At 49.6% G+C, this 23341-nt stretch overlaps 8 protein-coding genes across 8 annotated transcripts; 3 read left to right on the forward strand and 5 right to left on the reverse strand.

Annotated features, from left to right (window-relative positions):
- Nucleotides 1–690: 690 nt before the first annotated feature.
- On the reverse strand, nucleotides 691–1011 carry UMP1 (Ump1p; the record flags this gene model as incomplete). Its single annotated transcript, XM_018881972.1, has 1 exon — nucleotides 691–1011. One exon carries the CDS (start codon nucleotides 1009–1011, stop codon nucleotides 691–693), a length of 321 nt encoding a protein of 106 aa, XP_018736397.1.
- Nucleotides 1012–1895: 884 nt separating this feature from the next.
- Nucleotides 1896–3515, forward strand: PTC5 (type 2C protein phosphatase PTC5; the record flags this gene model as incomplete). The annotated part of the gene is made up of 1 exon (XM_018881973.1): nucleotides 1896–3515. The coding sequence occupies one exon, from the start codon at nucleotides 1896–1898 to the stop codon at nucleotides 3513–3515; it is 1620 nt and encodes a 539-aa protein (XP_018736398.1).
- A 278-nt stretch (nucleotides 3516–3793) lies between these two features.
- AWJ20_4873 (glucose-6-phosphate 1-epimerase) lies at nucleotides 3794–4672 on the reverse strand (the record flags this gene model as incomplete). The annotated part of the gene is made up of 1 exon (XM_018881974.1): nucleotides 3794–4672. The coding sequence occupies one exon, from the start codon at nucleotides 4670–4672 to the stop codon at nucleotides 3794–3796; it is 879 nt and encodes a 292-aa protein (XP_018736399.1).
- Nucleotides 4673–6371: 1699 nt separating this feature from the next.
- On the forward strand, nucleotides 6372–8123 carry SIT1 (Sit1p; the record flags this gene model as incomplete). Its single annotated transcript, XM_018881975.1, has 1 exon — nucleotides 6372–8123. The coding sequence occupies one exon, from the start codon at nucleotides 6372–6374 to the stop codon at nucleotides 8121–8123; it is 1752 nt and encodes a 583-aa protein (XP_018736400.1).
- Nucleotides 8124–11783: 3660 nt separating this feature from the next.
- AWJ20_4875 (uncharacterized protein) lies at nucleotides 11784–13421 on the forward strand (the record flags this gene model as incomplete). The annotated part of the gene is made up of 1 exon (XM_018881976.1): nucleotides 11784–13421. One exon carries the CDS (start codon nucleotides 11784–11786, stop codon nucleotides 13419–13421), a length of 1638 nt encoding a protein of 545 aa, XP_018736401.1.
- AWJ20_4876 (uncharacterized protein) lies at nucleotides 13307–14455 on the reverse strand (the record flags this gene model as incomplete). Its single annotated transcript, XM_018881977.1, has 1 exon — nucleotides 13307–14455. One exon carries the CDS (start codon nucleotides 14453–14455, stop codon nucleotides 13307–13309), a length of 1149 nt encoding a protein of 382 aa, XP_018736402.1.
- A 555-nt stretch (nucleotides 14456–15010) lies between these two features.
- VPS21 (Rab family GTPase VPS21) lies at nucleotides 15011–15496 on the reverse strand (the record flags this gene model as incomplete). The annotated part of the gene is made up of 1 exon (XM_018881978.1): nucleotides 15011–15496. One exon carries the CDS (start codon nucleotides 15494–15496, stop codon nucleotides 15011–15013), a length of 486 nt encoding a protein of 161 aa, XP_018736403.1.
- Nucleotides 15497–19212: 3716 nt separating this feature from the next.
- Nucleotides 19213–21261, reverse strand: AWJ20_4878 (uncharacterized protein; the record flags this gene model as incomplete). The annotated part of the gene is made up of 1 exon (XM_018881979.1): nucleotides 19213–21261. One exon carries the CDS (start codon nucleotides 21259–21261, stop codon nucleotides 19213–19215), a length of 2049 nt encoding a protein of 682 aa, XP_018736404.1.
- Nucleotides 21262–23341: the final 2080 nt, after the last annotated feature.

Here is a 23341-nt window from a genome sequence, read left to right on the forward strand (position 1 = left end):
GTCTGCCTCCGGCGGCCGGGCGCTGCCCGGACCCGTTGTGCTCGCTTCGCGAGCGATAAAACGCTTGGATGGGGGTCTGCCTCCGGCGGCCGGGCGCTGCCCGGACCCGTTTGTGCTCGCTTCGCGAGCGACTGGGGGCGACCAGAATGTCCAAAACCGGGTTGTGACTTGACTCTGGGATTATTCTCTTGTTAATTTTACTCCTATGAAGCTTGCGTTTATGCTGGTGAGAACAACATCAGCCCGTCTGGAAACCAGCTCAGTAAGCTCACGAATGGACCGGGCTGTAGAAGTCCATAACAGAGTCCGTGAATACAAGAAAATGGCAAGTGGAATCTTTGATCTATTATTTTCGTGAAACGAGAGACAGGAGCCTTCTGAAAACTGAGTCTTCCCGTGGACTCGAGCAGTTGTACTAGCTTAGTGAGCGACTGGGACCACCAGAATCTTCAGGAAACAGAATTAAAAGCTCTATTCAGTCCCCCATTCGCTCGCGAAGCGAGCACAACGGGTCCGGGCAGCGCCCGGCCGCCGGAGGCAGGCCCCGATCCAGGTTTCAGGCACAGCTCGCGAAGCGAGCACAACGGGTCCGGGCAGCGCCCGGCCGCCGGAGGCAGAAAACACGACCCAGTGAACTCCCCCAGGCAACAACAGTCTAGCAATAATTTATTCGTGACAAGCAAATGAATTTTACACATTCATGCGTTTTTCGAGCTCCGAGTGGAAATCGAGAGTGGACTCGGGTCCGGTGTACACCTCATCCCAGTCGACAGCGTCGTCTCTGCCCTCGAGAATGTCGAGATGCAATGGTCGTGACGGGCCAGTGACGATTTTGGGCAGAACAGAAGTATCTTTAACAATTTGCAACTCCATAGCCCGACGAATGGGCTCGCCAGCTCCGTATGTTCGTCTGTACCCGTCGAGCTTGAACTCGAGCTGGGTCTCATTCCATTTCTCAAGTCGGCTTTGTAAAGGATGGTTTCCGTTCATCTCAGCAGCAATGGACCGCATATTTTGTTCTCGGATGGAATCGTGTAAACCAGGAGCACTTGGAGCTCCGGTTCCATATCCCTTCACAGTAGACACCGCCGAAGCAGCAGTGTTCTCAGGCACAAATCGTGACTACATCGTCAGTTAGCACTCCAAACCACCCACCAACCAACTCAATTCTACCACCCACACCCCAAAAACCTTCCAAAACCCCCAACTCACCATTTTCTCGCTAATATTATCTTCAAAAACTGTATAAATATCAAACCAGATCTGTCAGCTGTAAACATCCAGTGGCGGCTTCACCACTCACTGCACGGCTGACACTCACCCAAAAAGTACCTGTTATAGCACTGGGGGTCTGCCTCCGGCGGCTGGGGCTCCGCCCCAGACCCTGGTTGCTCCTGCTTCGCAGGAGATTGCTAGGACCGTGGGGGCGGAGGGGAGAAGGGGGATCCGACTCGAGCGTAGCGAGAGGAGCCAGGGGGTCTGGAGCGCAGCCCCAGCCGCCGGAGGCAGGCAGGGGACCCTGGCGGGGACCCTTGCAGGAGAAAGGGTGCAGGGGAATGAAGGCACGGCTAAGAATTTATGCCGAAGATGCAAGTGGGGAGAGCGAGATATGAGTTGCCAATAGCGGACTGCTGATAAGAGAAGAGAGAAAGAGAAAGAAATAAAGAAAGAGAGAAAGAGAGAAAGAGACTATGATTCAGATGTCGCGGAATGTCGCTGAGGTGAACCGGCGGGTGGTGGCTCGCACGGTTTGGCAAAGTGGTCGGGGAGTGGCGGTTCGGCAGTTGTCGTCGGCGTCGGCGTCCAATATTCTGAAACGCAAGCCTGGTTGGCGACTGCTGACAGCGTCGACGGCGGTTCTTCTGGCAAGTTCGTACTTCACAGGACGTAGTTTAATGTCGAATCCTCGGGTCGCTAACGACTCTCCGGGACCAGGAGGTCCGGGAATTACTGGTCCGTCACAGGCAGCGGGTCCGGTACGACTGGCATCGAATTCAGCTAAACAGAGCATTTCCATGCTTACTCCAGCTCAGGTGTCCAGTAGACTTCGTGAGAATGAAGAAAGTTATTTGGTAGACAGAGGTAAAGGCGTTTTACGCTACGATGTGGCTCAATTACCAAGTAACAACCCAATTGAAGACGATAGGTCAGAACGAGTAGTCCAGGTGCCATTGATTGTTGAACCTTCAGGGTCGACTTCTAGTGGATCTAACAGTAACAGTGGATCTGGTAATGGTGTCAGCGAGAAAAGTGAGGTTGCCAGTGGTGGAGAAACCGGTGAAAATGGCGAGACCATGGTGTCCAGCGACTGGATGTTTTGGGGGGTCTATGATGGCCACAGCGGATGGACTACCAGTGCGTTTTTGCGAGACCATTTGGTAGCATATGTTCTTAATGAACTGGATAAAGTGTATGAAAAGTCGTCACCAAACTCCATGTACCGATTAGTGCCCTCTCCAGAAGTGATTGACGAGGCCATTCAACAGGGGTTCCTAGCTCTGGATGACGAGATTGTCAATAAACGAGTAGCTCGACTTCTCGAGTCGTCAGGCAGTTCAAAAGCCAGTGCTACTGAACTAATTGCTCCGGCACTGTCAGGTTCATGTGGTTTACTGGCTTTCTATGATACCTTTTCGAAGAATCTACGAGTAGCAGTGACTGGAGATTCTCGAGCAGTGCTGGGGTCTCGAGATAGTTACGGAAACTGGACAGCTACTGCACTCAGTACGGATCAAACTGGAAGTAATATCGACGAAGCCAACAGAGTACGATCTGAGCATCCTGGCGAGGAAAACACTGCTATTCGAAACGGACGAGTGCTCGGTTCACTCGAACCGACTCGAGCATTTGGCGATGCAAGATATAAATGGGCTCGAGATATTCAACATAAAATAGCCCAGCGATTTTTTGGCAGACGAATCCCATCAGAACTGAAAACTCCTCCTTACGTAACCGCCAAACCAGTCGTCACCACCACAAAAGTGAATCCCGAGAACGGCGATTTCCTCGTCATGGGATCCGACGGAGTTTTTGAAATGTTATCTAACGAAGAAGTGGTTTCACTGGTAGTTCAATGGTTAAAAGCCAAACGACCCGAGTACCTTGAAACGACGTTGAAATCGTCACAATCCGATGGATCTGGTTTGTTTTCTAAACTGTTTGGGTCCGGAAAAAGGTCGGATCGCGATGACGGCGCGCTTGTCGAGGATATTTCCAGTAACAAAGAAGCACAAAAACAGCCCATTCGCCGACGAAACGGAGTCCCCGTCCGATTCACAGTCCAAGACGACAACGCCGCAACCCATATCATCCGGAACGCGCTTGGTGGCGCCGACCAAGACCAGGTGTCGATGCTGGTCAGTATCCCTTCCCCCCTGGCCCGCAACTACCGCGACGACCTCACCGTCACCGTCGTCTTCTTCGGCCACGACTCGACACCCTCCAACGACGCCGGCTCCATCAAAGTCAACCAAGCCGGCACCCGCAACGGCATCCGGGCCCGTTCTAGACTCTAAATCCCCCATAGAACTCACTGTTTATGCCCCTCCTGTGCCTCCGGCGGCTGGGGCTCTGCCCCAGACCCCGTGGCTCCTGCTTCGCAGGAGAGTCCCCTCGCTGCCTCCGGCGGCTGGGGCTCCGCCCCAGACCCCGTAGCTCCTGCTTCGCAGGAGAATAACAGCCTCGACGGGCCCTCGACGCCCGACTCGAGCGAAGCGAGAGGAGCAGCGGGGTCTGGGGCGGAGCCCCAGCCGCCGGAGGCAGTGTGGTCTCGTAGAAAATCACGGTTGATTGGTTACAAGTGCGATTTGAGGGTCTGGCTGGCAGACCATTTGGCGCCGGGGGCCACGGTTTGGTATTTGGACACCGAGCCTGTTTCGACACAGATCATGTTTTTGAAGCCGTCTTTGGGCGAGAAGTCGGCGAGTCCGTTGGCCTTTTCGGTCCAGGGGTTCCAGACAACAACGTCTTTCAGGTTTTGCAGGTTTTGGACGTTGAAAAGGGTCTTGGAACCTGATACAATAGCCACCGAGTCGGGGGTCGAGGGTGAAGAGTATACTCGGTCGACCTCGCCAGCAATAGTGATTTTGGCCTCGTTACCAGCATAGTTGGTCTTACTGACCTTATCAGTGACTTGAGTCCCTGTCAATCCCTCGACATGGGTTTGTGTGATGTCGGGAATCCGGAAATACGTGTGGAAGAGCACGTTGAACTCCCAGGGCTGTTTGTCGGTGTTCTCGACTTCTAACGAAGTGGACAAACTGTCTTCACTGGGCAACGAAACAGTGAAAATGAGTGTGAAATCATGAGGCCATTGACAACGAGCGGTCTCAGAAATGTTCTCAGGACCCAATCCAAATTGAACAGTCAAAGGATCCGACTCGACCTGGCCCAAAAACTCCCAAACACTGTTACGAGCGAACCCGTGTTGGGGCAATTGACTTGTTTCATGGCCCTCGGACTTGCCAAAAACAGGGAAAACAAGCGGAATTCCACCGCGAACTGCTTTCGATCCGTCCAAAATGGCCTTCTCACTGAGCCATAGCTGTTCTTGTCCTTTGACCTTCCACGACAGAATCGTCGCTCCGTACTTGAGAATCCGCACGCTGGTGCTGCTGTCCCTAGGATGTGTCAAAACAATCTCGGTCTCTGTTTCCTTGATATACGAAGCCATTTTTTCTTTCTACTCTTCCTTGTTCTATCGCAATTGTCCCTTGTCAACCTTGCTCATCTGGAGAACTGTCTACCGGGCTCGTCACGTGCGCTGCATTCCCGATAATCCCAGCAAACCCGAGGGTGTGCCTCCGGCGGCTGGGGCTCCGCCCCAGACCCCGTTGCTCCTGCTTCGCAGGAGATTGCGAGGACCCTGGGGGTCCCATGGTTTCAGTCGCTCGCGAAGCGAGCACTACGGGGTCTGGGGCAGCGCCCCAGCCGCCGGAGGCACTACCCACCTCCCCCCTGGAGCTCGCGAAGCGAGCACAACCAGGTCCGGGCGGAGCCCGACCGCCTCTAGCGGCCGTGAGTCAGCATTTTCACGGCGTTGAAAATAAGCTCGGGCGCCGTTGGGGATCGCGGGTGTTGTCTGATTAGGGCCTTCGGGTGCGGTCGGATAAGAACTGGTTCGGCTCAGGCCACTGATTCGCTGTAGACGCAAGTCGGATGCTGGGTGTCGGCCCGTGGGATGTGCTATGGTTTGATTTGTGAGAGTGAGTGGGTGGAAAATGTGAGTTGGAAAGTGAGCTGAGTGAGTGAGTGGGTTGGCGATGTGCAGATGTTACCCCTTTTCTGCTCTTGTTTCACAGTTTGAGTGCAGCGATGGTGCAACGATGGTGCAGCGATGCCGGTTTGTATTCCGAAATATTGCTCACTGTTAGCCAGCCTGGTTCGGCAAAAATCTAAAAAAAAAATTATTTCAAATAAACTGCTGCTGCAGATCGATCTGATAATTGGATTGGGGAAGATCATCAAGATAAAATCTAAAAATATTGCCCGTTTGGGCGGTAGTGCGATCTTGATTCTGTACCTGGACTGGATGATCCTGGCAGCAGAGGTGCAACGATGCAGCTGTGCCAAGAGGAAGAAAAAAAAAGATTCAGGACGTTTGCAGGTGTTTAGGTCTTCCATTGGCCTTTTATGACGTAGAATCCTGAAAAAGCCGGTAGAATATACAGGAAGCGAACCTATTTTTGTGTCTCAGTGGCTGCACTGCCTGGTGTGCTAGTTCTGACATCTGCTGTCACCTCTGCTGTGTCTCTCTGTTTAACCGGTTCTTTGAGGAAACTGTTCTGCCAAGACTGTTTTTCTTGGTTTTTTCTTGGTTTTCTCACGACGAGAGCTTTTTTTTTTGACTTTTGATATCAGTCGTAGCTGAAGTTGTAGCTAGATTTGTATCGAACTAGTGCTAAAAGCTGGTGAAATGCTAATTTGTCTTTTTTAAGAAGAGGTACAGAAACCTGTGAAAACAGGTCAACGGTAGCTTAGTCTCATCTCTAACTCTGTTTGGATGAGAGTCTATTTTCCAGTTGTTTGCCTTTTAAGGTTTGGCACATCAGGCCAGACCTGGCAAAGAAACAGAACTTGCTTCTGCGTTTGAGAGCCTTGGCATCGTTCCGGCCCCGACTTTTGGAGATAAATCCTGCAAAAAGCAATTCGATTGACATGTTGGTTTCTTGTTAGGTCCAGTTTTTTTTTATCAGATTTTCAATCTGATAATCTCATGGGCTTCCTTATATAATGGCCGCTAACGGCCCCCTCTTGTCGGAGGGGACTAGAAAAAAGATCCACTAAAACGCAGTAGAACGCAGTAAATCCTGTTATCTTATTACCTCTCCTGTGCGGTAATTTTGGTGTGATTTAAAAAAACCTTTGGTGAGATGGTTTCTGATTCAGTTGAAGAAAAGTCCAGAGATGGACCCGAGGGGTATCAACCTTCTTACGAGGGCTTCGATCAACAGGCTGAGAAAGAAAAATCCATTGGCGTCCGCAAGGTCGAGATCTATTCTTCTCAGTATAAACTCGTTGGTAAGATTTTTGTGTTTTTCTCAGTTTTCCTCGTCTCTTATGCATATGGTTTAGACTCAAATATCCGTTATGTATACCAAGCCACTGCCACTTCTTCATATGCCGAGCATTCTTTGTTGTCTACAGTAAACGTCATTAAAGCCGTCATTGGTGCTGCTGGTCAACCTGTATATGCTAGACTTTCCGATGTGTTTGGTCGTTTGGAATTGTTCATCGCCGCTATTTTGTTTTATGTTGTGGGTACTATTATCGAGTCCCAGGCTTACGATGTTCAGAGATTCGCTGGTGGTGCCATTCTGTTCCAAGTTGGCTACACTGGTATTGTGTTGCTTATGGAACTTATTGTTGCCGATTTCTCGTTCTTGAACTGGCGTCTTGTAGCCTCTTTTGTTCCTGCTCTGCCTTTTATTATCAACACCTGGATCAGTGGTAACATCACTGGTGATATGGGTTTAAGATGGTCTTGGGGTATTGGTATGTGGGCAATTATCTTTCCCGTTGCTTCTATTCCTTTGTTGATTTGTTTGATTCACATGAGATACAGAGCTCACAAGTCTGGTCAAATGGACGCCATCAAGGCTGAAGAAACCGATTTCCAACGTCTGGGCTTCTGGGGATTCATGAAACACCTCTTCTGGCAATTAGATGTTGTAGGAATTATTCTCTTGATTGCCGTATTCGCTCTTATTCTAGTACCATTCACTATTGCCGGTGGTGTCGAAGAAGAATGGAAAAAGGCCAAGATTATTGCCCCTCTTGTGATTGGATTCTGCTGTATCCCTGTTTTTGCCGTCTGGGAATTCAAGTACGCTCCTATTCCTCTTGTCCCTATGAAGCATTTGAGAAACAGAACTGTCTACTCTGCCGTTTGTATCGCTGTGCTCATCAACTTTATCTGGTATATGCAGGGTGATTATATGTACACTGTGCTGGTCGTCGCTGTCAACCAAAGTACCACCAGTGCCAACAGAATCACGTCTCTTTACTCTTTCGTGTCGGTCATTACCGGTACCATTCTCGGTTTGATTGTTGCTCGTCTCAGATACTTGAAGGGTTTCATCGTCTTTGGTACCTGCATGTGGTTGCTTTCAATGGGTCTTCTCATTCACTACAGAGGAGGCACCGATTCCAAGTCCGGTATCATTGGCAGTATGTGTGTTCTTGGTTTCGGTGCTGGTCTATTTACATACCCTGTCCAAGTCATGATCCAAGCTAGTGTCAAGCATGAACATATGGCCATTATCACCTCCTTGTACTTGGCCAGTTACAACATCGGAAGTGCTCTTGGTGGCTCTGTTTCTGGTGCCATCTGGACCCAAATTCTTCCCAAGGAACTCAGCAAGAGACTCTCTGACCCCGCTCTTGTTACTGCTGCTTACGGTAGTCCATTCACCTTCATCATCAGCTATCCCTGGGGCACCCCCGAGCGTATGGCCGTCGTTGAAGCCTACAAGCACGTACAAAAGATCTTACTCATTGTTGGAACCTGCTTGTGTGTTCCCCTCATTTTCTTCGCCCTCATTATTGATAACTACAAGCTTGAGTCTGTCCAATCTCTTCCTGGAGCTGAAAAAGACGGTGAATCCGAGTCGCTCTCCAGTTAAAATAGTCCCAAATGCAAAAATTCAAGGGTGCTATCCCTTGCTCATGTCCACTGAAATGTCGTTACGTATGTAATTTAATATCTAATAATATCTATTCTTTAATTTTTGTTCGAGTCGGGGAGGAACACACCGAGCAAGATTGACTGGCAGAAATACATTTTCAGGGTCTGCCTCCGGCGGCTGGGGCTCCGCCCCAGACCCTGGTTGCTCCTCTCGCTTCGCTCGAGTCGTTCCGTGGCATGCCAGAATACTTATCTTGGTACACTCACAGCTACATTCCATAATCCGGCAGATGCTGATGACGAGAAGTTGCAACCATGGCCCCTAAGTGTATATCCACGTGTTGGAGTAATCACCTAAAATGCCAAAAGACTATGACATGGCTTCCCTTTGTGCAATTGTGAATGAGGCACAGCTCATTACCAGGTTGAGATGGGTCTGCTGAATTCATTTGGATGAGCAACGTAAAGAGTAGTCCTATCAAGCTGCAATATGGCAAGTGCAAAATGTGAATACTTGGGCGATATATCAACTAGAAGATGGTCGCCACGTGCCGGACTGCTTCTGACAGATCCACTACTCCTGTATTATGCGAATATAAATACAGTTAATGGCGGTGAGTTAAGGCAAAGTGAAGAATTCAGGAACTGATGCCCCAGTCTCGGGTTGTGGGCCTGCCTCCGGTGGCTGGGGCTCCTGCGAAGCAGGAGTTTCTCTGAGACAGTCGACGTAACGACTCGAGCGAAGCGAGAGGAGCAACCAGGGTCTGGGGCGGAGCCCCAGCCGCCGGAGGCAGACCCTGAAAATGTCCCATGTGGACCGGCCATGATGGTTTGCAATTGATAAAAATTAATTGCTGGATACTAGGGCTTGTGATGGATATACGGTAGATCGGCATACGGATGGGAATACTTCTGGTAACCCATTGAGATGCCAGATCAATGCGACGAACCGGTAATTTAACTGGCAGCATCTTTAGTAAATTTCATAGAGCGAGCCAATTGTAAAGTATCCTGGATCACAGATGTACAGAACCCATCTAGGACAGGTGCCTGACGCAGGATCGCTCGTGAGACATTGCATACGATCAACCAATGCAGGGTCTATCTTCTTATCTTCGATAGACATGCATATCACGACCGTATTGTCGTGAAGCTAAAAAACATGCGTTTTCTGCGCAATATATTGCGCCAGGTTTCGGGTAGGCTTTGAGAAACTTATATCTCGAGACGACATATACCACATTCAGTTGCCCCTTTCTGCAGGAACTGCAGGACATTGCATTAGATTACGGGTAGTTTTTGGGAAGCTTATGGCTAAATCTCAGATTAAGTACTCCATTTCGCCAATCATGCATTGGATTGTGTGAGGTTACTGGTAGTTTTTGGGAAATTTACGGAGTTTGAGTAAGAATACCTCTTTAAGAGCTTCCCTGCATCTGAACCGCATGGCGCTACCTCATCCCCCCCCCCTAGTCCTTGTTGACTGTGGTGAGTACACTGAGCCTGACCTGAGCCTCAAGGTGAGGTTGTCGAACAACCACCTAAACCCTTAACTCATAAAGAGAAGATTCAAATGTTGTGTCGGGTACTTCAACTTGGCTACCGTTCTCTGAGTCCACCCAAACGACCTTGTCCAACTCTACCGTTCTCTGAGTCCACCCGAACGACCTTATCCAACTCGGGGTCAAACCGCTTCCAGCTCCATCTAAGCCCCTTACATTTAAACGGGCCATCAAGGAGTCATTAAAGGCAGGACGCGTACCCTTGGTTATTAATGCCACTGACTTCTATTGGTTCAGTCATTCACTAGAAAAGCCAACTAGTTTTTTGCAGCGATGAAACTACACCGAAGTGTTAATTCACCACTTCACCAACACTTGCGTCCAGTCGAACAACAATCTGGCCAACAACACACTACATGACTATGACTATTAGTACAACAAGCATCCATTAAAATCATGAGTCTTAACAGTGGCACGCACTTTGCTGCGCCTGGTTTTGCTATTTATTGTGGCTTCCTCAGAGTCGCCAACCTTGGATATCACTCCTAGCCATCCCGATCTTACACCCCTACTGAGGTTTTTACTACACTGTCGCCGCTGTCTGCCGTTCGACATGTTTTCAAAACACACAGTTTCACGGGGTCGATTTAAATCATCACACAGATAGTTGTTTGCTAGAACTGGCTCCATCATCACACTAGTACACTTTGGTACCATTACAATTCACGCTGCCCTGGTTTCTCTCACTGGCTGGCTATCTACTCTGCTCTTGGTCTATTTCTCTCTGGTCTCTCTGTCTCTTTCTGGTCTTTTTTGCTACTCTCTTCTACTACTACCACTTCTGTTTGATAAAAAAGAAAATTGGAAAATCCTCGCAAAAAAAAAAGGCTCTTAATCGAAAACCCGAAAAAAAAAGCTCTACTTTCTACTGTTTCTATTGGACATCATTCTAGTTGGTCGTTAATTGGTCTCTACTATTTTGCAGGTGATTGAGGGTGTTTGTAGGTGACTGAGGGTGTTTGTAGGTGACTGAGGGTGTTTGGAGGTGATATGATCTGGAGGTGATTGAGGATGTTTGCAGGTGATCTGGGGTATTTGCAGGTGATTGAGAGTGTTTGGAGGTGATTTGATTTGGAGGTGATTGAGGATGTTTGCGGGTGATTGAGGGTGTTTGTAGGAGATTGAGGGTGTTTGCAGGTGATTGAAGGTGTTTGTAGGTGATTGAGAGTGTTTGGAGGTGATTTGATTTGGAGGTAATTGAGGATGTTGCAGGTGATCTGGGGTATTTGCAGGTGATTGAGGGTGTTTGTACTCTATTTCTTGGTCCACTTTACTTTGTCTCTACTACGCATTCTTATTACTTGGTCTACTACTCTACTTTAATTGGTCTCTACTACTTTGCTCCACTTGGTTCCTACTACTCAGTTCTTATTACTTGGTCTACTGCTCTACTCAAATTGGTCTCTACCACCCTACTTGGTCTCTACTCTATTGTTATTACTTGGTTCTACTCTACTCTAATCTACTGGCGACTCTACTCTCTACTACTACTTTAATACATCTTACTTGTTACTATCACATCCTCCTCTAACCACTTCCGGTGCTCTGCTATGCATACAAGACTGGCCTCTTTCCTGGTAAAATCAAAGAGGGTCTGTGCCTCGGGAAGCTCAGATCCCTCTGCCAGGGTCTCCTGTTGATCTGAGATCGGCAGTTAAGGTTAAAGAAGATTAACAAGCTATCGGCACCGATAGTACTAATCAGGTAGCCGCACCCGGATAAAGCAATGTTAGACGCTAAGGTGATATTTTTTTTTTTTGATTTCCGACACTAGTTTTCCGGGGGAGTTTTTTTTTTGTAAACTCGACCTTGCTGGAATATCGTCTATCTTTTTTTCGTTTGCGGTGATCATTGGCCTCGAGTTGTCTTGTGTATCATAATGTGCTAGACAGACAGATCGTGATAAAGGTTGTGATTTTCTTCTCCGTCTCATTGGCTCGGCCTGATTTCATGTTGCTAAACTATTATTTTTTTTTTGTTAGTGTTTCGGTTTTGGTCGTTGGTTAGGTTTTTTGTAAATTGTTTTGGTAGATTCGAATGTTGTTTGATTTTTTGTTGATTTAAGGTTTGGTTTATTGGATTGGTTTATTGAGAGAATGATAGTCATTGGTGAAGAGAACGCCGTTGGCTGGTCTACTAAGGTAGCTATTGTAGGCAGTGGTCCGAGTGCTTTGTCGCTGTCGTTCATTTTGAATGGTAATATTCCCTATTATGACCCAGTTCCTTATGGCCCTCATCCAGATGAATCGCTTCATTATTGTTTATTAAACTATACAGCTGGAAATGACCTCGGTAAAAGTCTGCTTGATGCCGTGGCCGACGAGCATATCATTTCATATATGGAGAGCAGCTATGAGTCTTTCTTTTCAGATCAAACTCTTCCAGTTAATTTGTTGATAGATGCTTTATCAGCGTCAGATGAATCGTCGTTTATGAATTGTCATAGTAAAGAGTGTCGTATTAAATGGGTTCACGAGTCAGCGAAGTATGTTCCCCATATTGTTATAGGCAGCAGTCCTAGACCAGGAGGTCAGTGGGGATCATATGAGTTTGACTCAAAAGACCAGCTTTCATTGAGCTATGCGGAGATGTTGTCATTACCGGGATATTCGTTTTCACAATACTATATGGATACATATGGCACCACGCCAGCGGATTTCTACCGCCCTCCTCGACACCAGGTAGCAGACTATTATGCTATGTATCCTGGAAAAGTTGGTATAAGCGAGAATATTGTGTCCAATACGTTAGTGACTTGTGTTGATAGAGCATCACACACTGGCTCCTTTGTTATAAGTATGAGACAGTGTGAAGGTGCTGTCCACAAGCAGTGTCTGTTGGCAGCTGATAAAGTGGTGCTGGCAACCGGAGTTTACGAGTCTCCACTTGAATCTTTAAAGTCAGCATCTCCTAAAGGCATTAATGAAAACAATGGGACAAACACAACCGATCTTACCGATGTTAATAGTAACGGTGAGTATGGTCGACACGACAAAACATTCTATAACTTGACAAATGCATTGGTCCACAATAACTCAACCTCCAATTCTAATTCAAACTCAAACTCATTTGATAAACACCATTTCTCATTCACCATTGTACCACCATTATCTACACCACCGTCAGAAGGAGCACGAGCCAGCCAGAACAAAACATGTCTCATTATTGGCACAGGCGTATCGGCAGCCGAAGCGGTTAACAATAGCATTGCATTAGGCTACTCAGTCATTCACATATATAAATGGTATGATGAAAAGGGTAGCCCCTGTGTGTTTCGACGGTATCCAAAGGAATTGTATCCAGACTACTGTAAAGTTTTTCGTATGATGAAACAACGCAAAGTCGCAGGGTTATACGAAGGACTGCCTAATGCCCAGATTCTCGATATCTCACCAGATGGTATGGTAGAAATCAAGCTAGAGGATGGGTCAACAGTTTGTCGAACCGTTAGCAGCGTAAGGGCTTGTACCGGGCGTACAGGTTCATTATCGTATTTATGCAATCCAGTCCTCGACCGGTCTATCGAGTCAACTATCAGAACCATGCCGATAACAAAGAAAACGTTGCGCGATAAATATATTGACAAGAATGACCAATCACTGTGTGTTGGCGAAAATGTCTATGCAATTGGCAGTTTATGTGGAGATACCGTCGTACGGTTTATGCTAGGAGCCAGCTTTTCAGTTGCTGGAGAGCTGGTTGACTCGTCCAGTGCCAAATCAGTAGGATCTTGATCTGGTTCGACCCACTCGAGGTTTTGGCCTGCTGATTGCCAGTATTCCTGATACATGGCTTCGTCATGTGTAGGTTTTAGTCTCATACTACGAGATAAGAGCTGGCTGTTTATGAGGTTTTCCAGCTCAACAGGTGGCATTTCTCTGCTATGATGAACATGATAATTGGATGTGTTGATATCGACGAGCTCGCTATAACCTACCACAATCCGATTGACCATATCCAGCTCTAGCTGACGTTGAGCCCGGTAAATAGGACCTACTGATGGTGCCCATGTGAGCAAACTGCCACTTATAGACCCGAACAAATTGGGCAAATAGAACGGATATGGTAGCAAGTGCCATCGCACAAAGTACGAAAGAGCTATCGACGAGTAAACTATCGGTACTAGCAACGCTGCTGGTCCAGACAGAATGTACAATGCCAATGATGGCACCAATGTTGCTGCTGCAACTACCGCTGATGCTGATGCTGATATTGACTTTGATTTTGATGCTTTTGCAGATTCTGATGATGCTGATGCTGATGCCGATGCCGATGCCGAAGCTCCTGACCTCTTCCCACCCAACACTGTAGAAATATAATTAATAATGACTTTTGATGACCCTACAATCCCTCTCCTCCTCTGCCTCTGCTGTTGCTCATATCTTTTCACCAAATCAACCACCTTAAAAGCCTCTGTAAACCGTTTGTCGCTTACAGCGTTTCTCAAAATAACCCAGCTCACACCGACCAATTTTTCACTATCGCTACCAGCACTCCCAATTCTCTCCAAACTCACTTCCTCAAACTCGCTATCCCCTCGAACAGACACCAGATCACTCAAAATCTCCAGAGCTCGGTCCACCGACAGCACTGGTCGTTCAGTACACAGCACATGAAGGATCCCCGGGTCCTGGTTCACGAGCATTTTCACTGGACCATGTCTCAAAACCAGTTCCATCAACGATTCCGCGCTATTCTCATCCTTCTTTAACTGATTTCTCAAGTCCTTGAACTGAGACGGAACTCCCTTCCCCTTCGCGGACGCCATTTCCTGCCTTGCCAGCTCCTTACACGCCCTTAAAGCGTCCACCAACACCAGTCCATTCACCCTCCTCCCGCCATCTGCACCATTCCCCACCCCGTCACTACGGCTCTGCTGCAACACCGCCCGCCGAATTCGCCCCGCAAGCACACGACCATTAAACGGAGGGTCCGTAAAGTGCAAAAACATGGCTCCATCCTCCCCTGAGAAACCACTCTCCACCGATCTCCACTTCACCACTTCACCCCGCTACAGAAATACCCCTGACAGTACTCCTCTACCGGGGTTTCTCAGGGGAAGGGGGTCCTGCCTCCGGCGGCTGGGGCGGAGCCCCAGACCCCGTGGCTCCTCTCGCTACGGTCGAGTCGAGCGTCTGGTATCCCCAGCAGTGCTCGAGGACCACCCAGTCTTTCCCGCGAAGCGGGAACCACGGGGTCTGGGGCGGAGCCCCAGCCGCCGGAGGCACAGTCCCTCTAAACACGAATAAAAAAGGATATATAAGGCGACCAGTTAACAGGACAAATAAAAAGTAAAAGACAAGAGGAGGAGGAGGATGTGCGTCTAGCAGTTGCATGCGGATGGCGACGACGAGGCCGTGGCGGGCGTGTTGAGGTCGACACGACCGCCGGCATCGGCGCCGGTGCGGGCTCCGTTGACGGCCGTGGCTACTCGTCGACCTGATTCTTGTGGGATCTTATTGGCAATGGCCAGGAACACTTGACGCACATTGAGTCCGGATTTGGCCGATGTTTCGAAAAACAGCAGATCTTCGTTCTCTGCTAGAGCCTTTCCTTCTTCAATAGCGACTTTTCTGGCTGATTCAGACCCTCCTTCAGACCCTGCTGAACCGTCGCCATTAGCGGCATCACCTGACGAGCCGTCTTCATCCGATTCTACTAAATCCACTTTATTACCGACCAGGGCAATGACGATGCCAGGACTGGCTTGGGCCTTGAGTTCGTTGACCCAGTGACGGGCCTTCACAAACGAGGCCGGTTTAGTCACATCGTAAACTACCAGCGCGCTCTGAGCATTCCGGTAGTACATGGGCGCCAGCGACGCAAATCGTTCCTGGCCGGCTGTATCCCAGATCTCGAATTTGATGGTTCTGTTGGGCAGAGTACACTTCTGGGTCAAAAACGCTGCGCCAATTGTGGGTTCTGCAATCCGGTTAGTTCCTGGTTTTACATGATAGGGGTGCTGTGCCTCCGGCGGCTGGGGCTCTGCCCCAGACCCCGTGGTTCCCGCTTCGCGGGAAGGCGTGGGGGAACCCCGGGAAACTCCTGCGAAGCAGGAGCTACGGGGTCTGGGGCAGAGCCCCAGCCGCCGGAGGCACACGAGGGCAAAAAAACGTACCTTTGTTTTCCTGGAAGTCGTCTGACACGAATCTGAGGACGAGAGAGGACTTTCCGACGGCCGCTTCGCCAAGAAGGACCAGTTTGACTGAGGTCGTGGGTTTGGTGGTCGGGGTCGAGTCCATGGTTGCGGTTGTGTGTTGTGAGTGAAGATGCTGGAGATCTTGTTAGGAGAAAAGAATTGGTTTGTAGATGGGATAGAGAGTGGGCAGGAGGTGTGGATTGGTTCACAGTGATTGATAAGTGCTGGAGAGAGGTCGAGTCAAGTTGTGGTTCACGGGGATTGCGGGTGCAAGCTGTCGATGTTCGTTCTCCTGCTGAAAATTATCCCTTCGTGACTAGTTACAAATCTGTTAATGAGCCAAACAATGCTGTTATTGAGACTGTAGAGTTTCTGTAGCGAGCCAAACGACGGGTGTTGTGAGTCTGTTTGTCAGGTACGGTCCGTCTGAAAATCTACCAGTGAACTGAACTGGTCTGCTGCTAGTGTATAAATAAATTTATCAGTCGCTTCTGCTTCTTCTGCTTCTTCTGCTACTGCTAATTCTCTGTAGATTTTACAGCTTCTGTGATTTGCTAGCTTTGAATTGCGTTCTGTTGGTCCTCTGCTGCTGAGTTCGAGAACAAGTACAACAGATCTGAGAACGGGTGCAAGAGCTCGTATGTAAATTCCGGATGGCTGGCAGTATTCACGGTCAATGCTTGATCAAAATAAATAACCAGAATTCAGAAATGTCTCTGAAAAATCGGTATTCAACGGGTGCTAATGTTTTCTGACAGAACTTTCTTTCCAACGGCGGCGGTGGCTGCTCCTGCTGCTGCTGCTGCTGCTGGCTGGCTGATAGCCGCAGTTACGTTATCGCCTCGCCATCGCCGTCCTTTAAAAGAATACTCTCATCTCCAGTTTCAGGGGGTGTTTCAGGGGGTGGGTGCTACCTCCGGCTGATGGGGCTCTGCCCCAGACCCCGTGGCTCCTCTCGGTTCACTCAAATCGGACGTGGGAAAGTGTCGCAAGCTTGATTGTGAAAAAAATTGGAAATTTTGACTTTGTCCAGACTGACTTTTTCAGTTTTTAAAAGCTTCGGGATTCTGTAGAGGAGCTGCAGTGAACGGCTGCTTGCGATAAGAACGGTTGTAAACAGATCGGAGGTCTCGAGGAAGTTCATGCTGCAACTCGGACCAAGTCATTTTGCGATTGTATTTTGAAAATAATCCTTAAATAACGATAGATCCTGTATTTTAGAACGTTTGGTGGATCGACTTAGTAGCATAGACTTGAGCTTAAGCAATATAAAAGGAGAAATTTGTGGTATCAGATCAAGGTGGTTGTGATAGCAGTTGGCAAAGGACCGAACGCCACTGGGCATAGCTTATAGACAAGATATAAATATGGCATCATATGAAGGTAGGATATATGACCGACTTTCTGGTTAAATGATTGGTTGATAGATGGCTGACTGAGTGGATGATTGGATAAGTGCTGGCTGAAGGACTGGATGACTGGATGACTTACTGGATTACTGACTGGCTGGTTGACTGGGCAATCGATGGATGACTAGCTGTTTGACTGACTAAATGATTATTTAAATGACCAAGTTGTGAACTGACTGGCTGGCTGATTCAAAGTCTCGGTGATTATGGACTGAGTGACTAACTGGCTGACTGACTGACTTACGGAGTGTCTTATTGGTGGACTGGCTATCTGACTTTCTGTGTGTCTGACTGACTCTCTGACTGACTGCCTAAATAACTGAATGACTGAATGACTGAGTGGCTTTCTAGCTTACTCTCTCTGGCTGTCTGACCAAGTTGTTTCATTACTCAATTACTATATGACTGCATGACTGTCGACTGTCAACTGTCAGATTGGGAACTGACTGCCTGACTGACTGTCGACTGTTAGAATGGCAACTGGCTGACTATCTGTCGGAATATTGAATGTCTGAATGACTGGAATGACTGACGACTGAGTTACTGGCCACCTAAATCACTAACTGACTTTCGGATTGTCTGGATCAATGACTGCCTGAAACACTGACAACTGACTTACTGGCTAACTGTCTGGATGACTTGACTGACCTACTGGTCAACTGAATGACTCAGTAACTGACTCACTTGCCAATTGTTTGAATTATTGTCTGAATGACTGTCTGGCTTTCTGGTACTTGTCTGGTATCAGACGTGTACATGTACAGTTGGTTAGTCTGTCCTATTTCCAATAGCAGCAGTGGAAGTGGAACCGAGACAACAGTTACTGGATAAATTCTGCTTCAACTTTCACCAGTGTACCAGTGCAGTATTGGCCTTCCGTTATGAAGCAACCTTGAGATTCTACTCAGTTTATTTCACAAAAATCATTTCTCATCTCCAATGGAATGAAGTCATTAATTGCTGACAGTTGAGGGTCGCAGAATGAGGCCGCCAGCCCATCTTCATCCAAACCAGATCCCAGTCATCAAACCCAGTTGCCTGACCTACCCAAGTCGCTCGCGAAGCGAGCACAACGGGGTCTGGGGCAGCGCCCCAGCCGCCGGAGGCACACCCTTTCCCCCAAAGACCCGTACTAACCCCCAACAGAAGACCATAACATTACAGCACCGGAAGTACCCGGACCAGCGGCCGACAGAGAGACGTCGACGCGGCAGACGGTGGCCCAGCAGCATCTGACGGACTTTTTCTCGTTTGACAGCGGTGACTCCAGTGGAAATAATGCCCGAGACAGTGCCCGGGCCCCGAGAAGAGAGGACTTCCAAGTTCTAGCATCGGCCCTAGACAATCTAAACCACGAGTCACCCGTAGTTCAGAACCTGATTCAACTTTTAAATCAGGACGTCGAGAGTATGAACTCGCTAGGACCGACTCAGGCTCAAGGAGTATCTCAACAGTACCTGGACTCGCTCGACCGAATCGCCACTAAAAAGCTGAAACCCACCGACGAATGCGCCATCTGTGCCACGAAATACCTCCAAGACCAGTACCCCCTCGTGGTCCGCCTCCCGTGCCACCCAAACCACCATTTCGACCTCGAATGCATCGGCCCCTGGCTCAAACTCCACGCGACCTGTCCCCTGTGCCGCAAACAACTTCTCCAAAAGGAACCAGTAGTCATCGACGACAGCGAGGACGAACTTGACGACATGTACGGGTGAATGAGGGGGGTCCGGGTGTGCCTCCGGCGGCTGGGGCTGCGCCCCAGACCCCACTGCTCCTCTCGCTTCGCTCGAGTCGGGGCTTGGGGTGGCCAGCAGCGTGTTTGTAATTAGTATATATGTATTTGTAGTGGTAGAAACTAGACTCCTGCCAATAAATATCAGTTCACCGAACGCGACGGTCCTAGCAACCTCCCGCGAAGCGGGAGCCACGGGGTCTGGGGCGCAGCCCCAGCCGCCGGAGGCACACCCCGACCCCCTACAGTGGCCACACGGTCCGATAGTTCACCTGTGGAAGCCCCTGTTGTTGGGCATGGGCCTGGGCTTGGGCTTGAGCATGGGCTTGCGCGAGCGCTACGTCGCCGGGCACGTTTTGGATGCCGGTGTTGAGTCCGGTGGGGAGGAGTCCGAGGTTGGGTGGTGGTTGGGTGGTTCCTTGGGCTCCGTTGGCGGCTGATGCTGCTGCGGTGGTGCGGAAATCGCCCATGTTGGGGTCCATGACTCGCTCGTTCATGAGCATGTTCAGCAGGTTGGGTGGTAGAGGGACTCCACAGTCGCGGTGAGCGAGAAGCACCGTTTTCAGGCCATTGACTTGGTCGGCCATCATCGCTAGTTGACTCGCTAGTTTTTCGTTTTCGGTTCCTAGATACTCAACTTTATTCTGGAGATCCGACAGCCATTGCTTCTTTCGTTGTCGACATTTCAGGGCTGCGACTCGGTTTCGTTCTAAGAAACTCTTTCGTTTCTCGTCTACACTTTGCTTCGACTTTTTGTTGTTGCTGCTGCCGTTAGAGTTGTTACTGGTATCGTTTTGATCATCGTCGTTATCGTCATCTTGATCGGAATCGAGGTTGTCATCTGACTGTTCGTTTTTTATACCAGTATCACGAGCAGTGGTAGACGTGTTTTTGGATTTGGTTTTAGCAGCTTTGGTATCTCTTTCTTTGGCGTTATCTTTTGGATCAGGTTTACGACTCCGTTTAACGCCTTTTTTCTCGTTGTTGTTGCTGGTTTTGGCGGCGCCAGCGCTGCCACTTTTACCCCCAGAACTGCCGTCACGGGCATTACTACTATCAGCACCGCCTTTTCCACGACTGTTGGCATTGCCATGACCTCCTGGTGGCCCTCCTGGACCGCCATTAGTTTGACTGAGCATAAACAGTCCGTTGGCTGCTGCATTTGCCTGGTCCTGATGAAGTCCAGTCGGTCCAGTTGCGGCTCCAGCAACGTTTGCTGGAATGCCTCGTTGAGGATATGTCTGGCCGTGGTTTTGATTGGCAACATTTTGACCGTGAAGATGAGCTTGATGTCCTTGTTGTTGTTGTTGTTGCTGTTGTTGCTGTTGTTGTGTTTGAGCAGGACTTTGACCTTGACTGACTGGTGCTCCATTTGGCAACAGGTGTCCTGCTAGTAATCCGCCATCCGGTTGTGGTCCAGTAAGACCAAGAATAGCCGCAGTAGTTGGTCCTGGAGTAGTGGGAAACATAGATCCACTACCACCAGGCGTCAGACCCGTACGAATCATAGACGTCAGTGTAGGAACAGCTCCTAATCGCAAACCTCCAGTCACAGAAACTGATCCACCAGGAGTAGTTCCTTCTGTAGATTGAGGGGCTTGTAGCATTGCAGGTGATAATGGCCCGGATTTTAAACTGTTGGCCCATGCACTGCTACCTGGAGATCCAGGGTTCGACAGCAGTGCAGACGGAGATGCCAGAGCTGTTACGGGTGGTAAAATATGTCTTCTTCCGCCAGGAGTAGCAACAATTTGTTGACCAGTACCTGTAGTTCCAATAATAGAAGGAGCAAGAGGTCCCAATCCGCCGTTAGCACCTCCATTAGCACCTCCAGCAGCCCCGCTAATACCGCTAATACCGCCAATTCCGGCTCCAATTCCGATACCGGCACCACCAGCACCACCAGCACCAACTACCACACCTGCAGTACCCGAAATGTTTGCAGGACTAACAGATTTCGATCCTGTGCTCGTGGCATTACTGGCAAACGACTGTTCAAACGGATTAGGTTCTAAATCAAACGTGGTTCTAGGAGCCAAAGGTCCTGACAGAGCAGGTGACCCGGAAGTCGATTTAATTATTCCAGCACCTGCACCGCTGCCATTGGCAAGACCAATCTGCTCATTCTGAACTCCACCCCCTTTTGTTTCCCCAATTGATCCTTTACCACCAGTTCCACCAGTTCCATCAGCTCCACCAGCTCCTCCAGCTCCTACACTAACTCCCGACCCAGACTGGATCTCATTCTGTGCGGCGCTTCCTTGCGCCCCATTATCCACGGCTGTACTCATTATAACAATAACCCCCTCTCACTCTCACTAAAATTAGTTCGCTGCAGCAAGCAACCCAAACCGCTCGATCGCAAAACTAAAATAAAAATCTGGCTGCTTGTACGCCCAAAAATAACCAAAATCGCTACCGCAGAGCCCGGCTGTGGTTTGACCGAAAATCAATGGTCCCAAATAACCAAAAATCCCACTTCACACAACCAAATTTCTTGAACAAATGATTCCCTGTCAATAAACAAAACCGACTCGTGGCTCTTGATATGGTTAGTCATAATTCTCATTAGTGTGGCCCGCCATTCCCCGTATCAGTCAACTCCCCAGCTCGTGGCTACCTTGGTTCATCATGACGTCGTCGCTAACTCGATGACATCACTTTGCTCAAGGTTCACCAAATCTCGACTCGTGGGGCCTCACTCGACCTCGTCTGTTGCCTCGCACCATCCGCTGCCATCGCGCACTCGTCCAAATCCACTCACCTCAAATATCAAGTCCTCTCGCCAGCTCGTCTCGTGTATCTCGGCTTTTTGTAGGTGTAAACTTCAATAGCAATCAATAATCGCGTGTTTAATGAGAAAGAAAAATTCCCCCCTCACTAAATTGCGATGACGCCATGCCCTAACCCTCCGCCGCACAGCCGCGCCGGTGGACCCTGACGGGAGGTGGTCTGCCTCCGGCGGCTGGGGCTCCGCCCCAGACCCCGCGGCTCCTCTCGCTTCGCTCGAGTCGGGCGTCGGGCGGTGGGCAGTGCTGGGGTGGAGCAGTTCGGAGTTTGGAGGGGTTGGCGAGCGGTTTGAGAGGTGGTTTGGGGGGCTTCGAGATGGGACTGGAGGGCTGCTGGTGGTGGTATTAACTCGAAAGTTGTATATTATTTCGGTGTGAGAGTTTCACTGGAGTTTAATTGAGTCCTGACTGGTCGTTAATCTTGTTTCCAGTGGTAGGACCCTGGCCGTTATCGGAGGTTAGTAAAGCTTCAAAACGCAGGGTCTGCATCTTCTCATATGCGGCAGAACTGGTGCTATAGAATATGGTCGTAAATAAAAAATATTAATTATTATTATTAATAATATTATATTAATGGATAAAACTGTCAGGGTCCTTTGAATTTTCTACAGTTAGCAGCTGTGGGTCACCTGTACACCCTCTGAGCCGGACATCTCATTCCGCGACTGGAATAACCACTTTCTCTCCGGTGGACCCTGCCGATCCCCGCCGCGACCCTGTCGAGCCCTGCCTCATCCCACAACCAGAAAAACCACCCCCCCCCCCCCCCCCTTGCCATCCCACACCCCCACGATCCTAGCAATCTCCTGCGAAGCAGGAGCCACGGGGTCTGGGGCGGAGCCCCAGCCGCCGGAGGCACACCCCTCTGCCCCCCTGGCCCTCCGACTGAGATTGTTCCGGAGAGTTCATGACCCGAACACAGAGCGGACCGCAACCGGCGAGTGGCCGGTGTGAAATGAGTCGGCCGAAGTGCGGGTGTGGTATAATAGCGTGACTGATTTAGTGGGAAGCGTGTTTGTGCGCGGTTTCGGCATCATCGACTGGGAGGAGACCGGCCGGATAATTTTCGCGGCGCTAGAGACTGTGTGGATAGTCTCCGTCAGACCGAGGCAAGCGAGATGCCGAGAACGCTTTCTGTAAGGGCAATCACATGTGAGGTGGTTGGTGGAGATCGTGGGTGTGCCAGCCGTGTGGAGAAACACAGTTTAAACGTGCATGGCCCCTACTCCCAGGCCCATCACCAGCCGAGCTCGCTCCGGTCGGTCCAAATAAATGAGTCAATCGGATAATTTTTCCATCGGATTCCGTTGGCTTCTCTCTTCCTCAGCCCACCCGTTTCGCGATCCTGAAACGTGGGTCCCCCGTAGCCACCCCAGCAGCATCCACTACCGGCTGAACCTTCCGGCCCATTCTTCCTTATCGGCGGGTCGGAGCACGATTATCGTGCGCCCCAGTATCACCTCATCGCAGCAGCTGGGCTTGGAATACGGGCCAAGGGAGAGGGGATCGGGGGTCTGCCTCCGGCGGCTGGGGCTCTGCCCCAGACCCCGTGGCTCCTGCTTCGCAGGAGGTGGCCGGGATC

The sequence above is a fragment of the Sugiyamaella lignohabitans genome, chromosome D (genome assembly GCF_001640025.1).
Source record: "Sugiyamaella lignohabitans strain CBS 10342 chromosome D, complete sequence".
Taxonomy (NCBI): domain Eukaryota; kingdom Fungi; phylum Ascomycota; class Dipodascomycetes; order Dipodascales; family Trichomonascaceae; genus Sugiyamaella; species Sugiyamaella lignohabitans.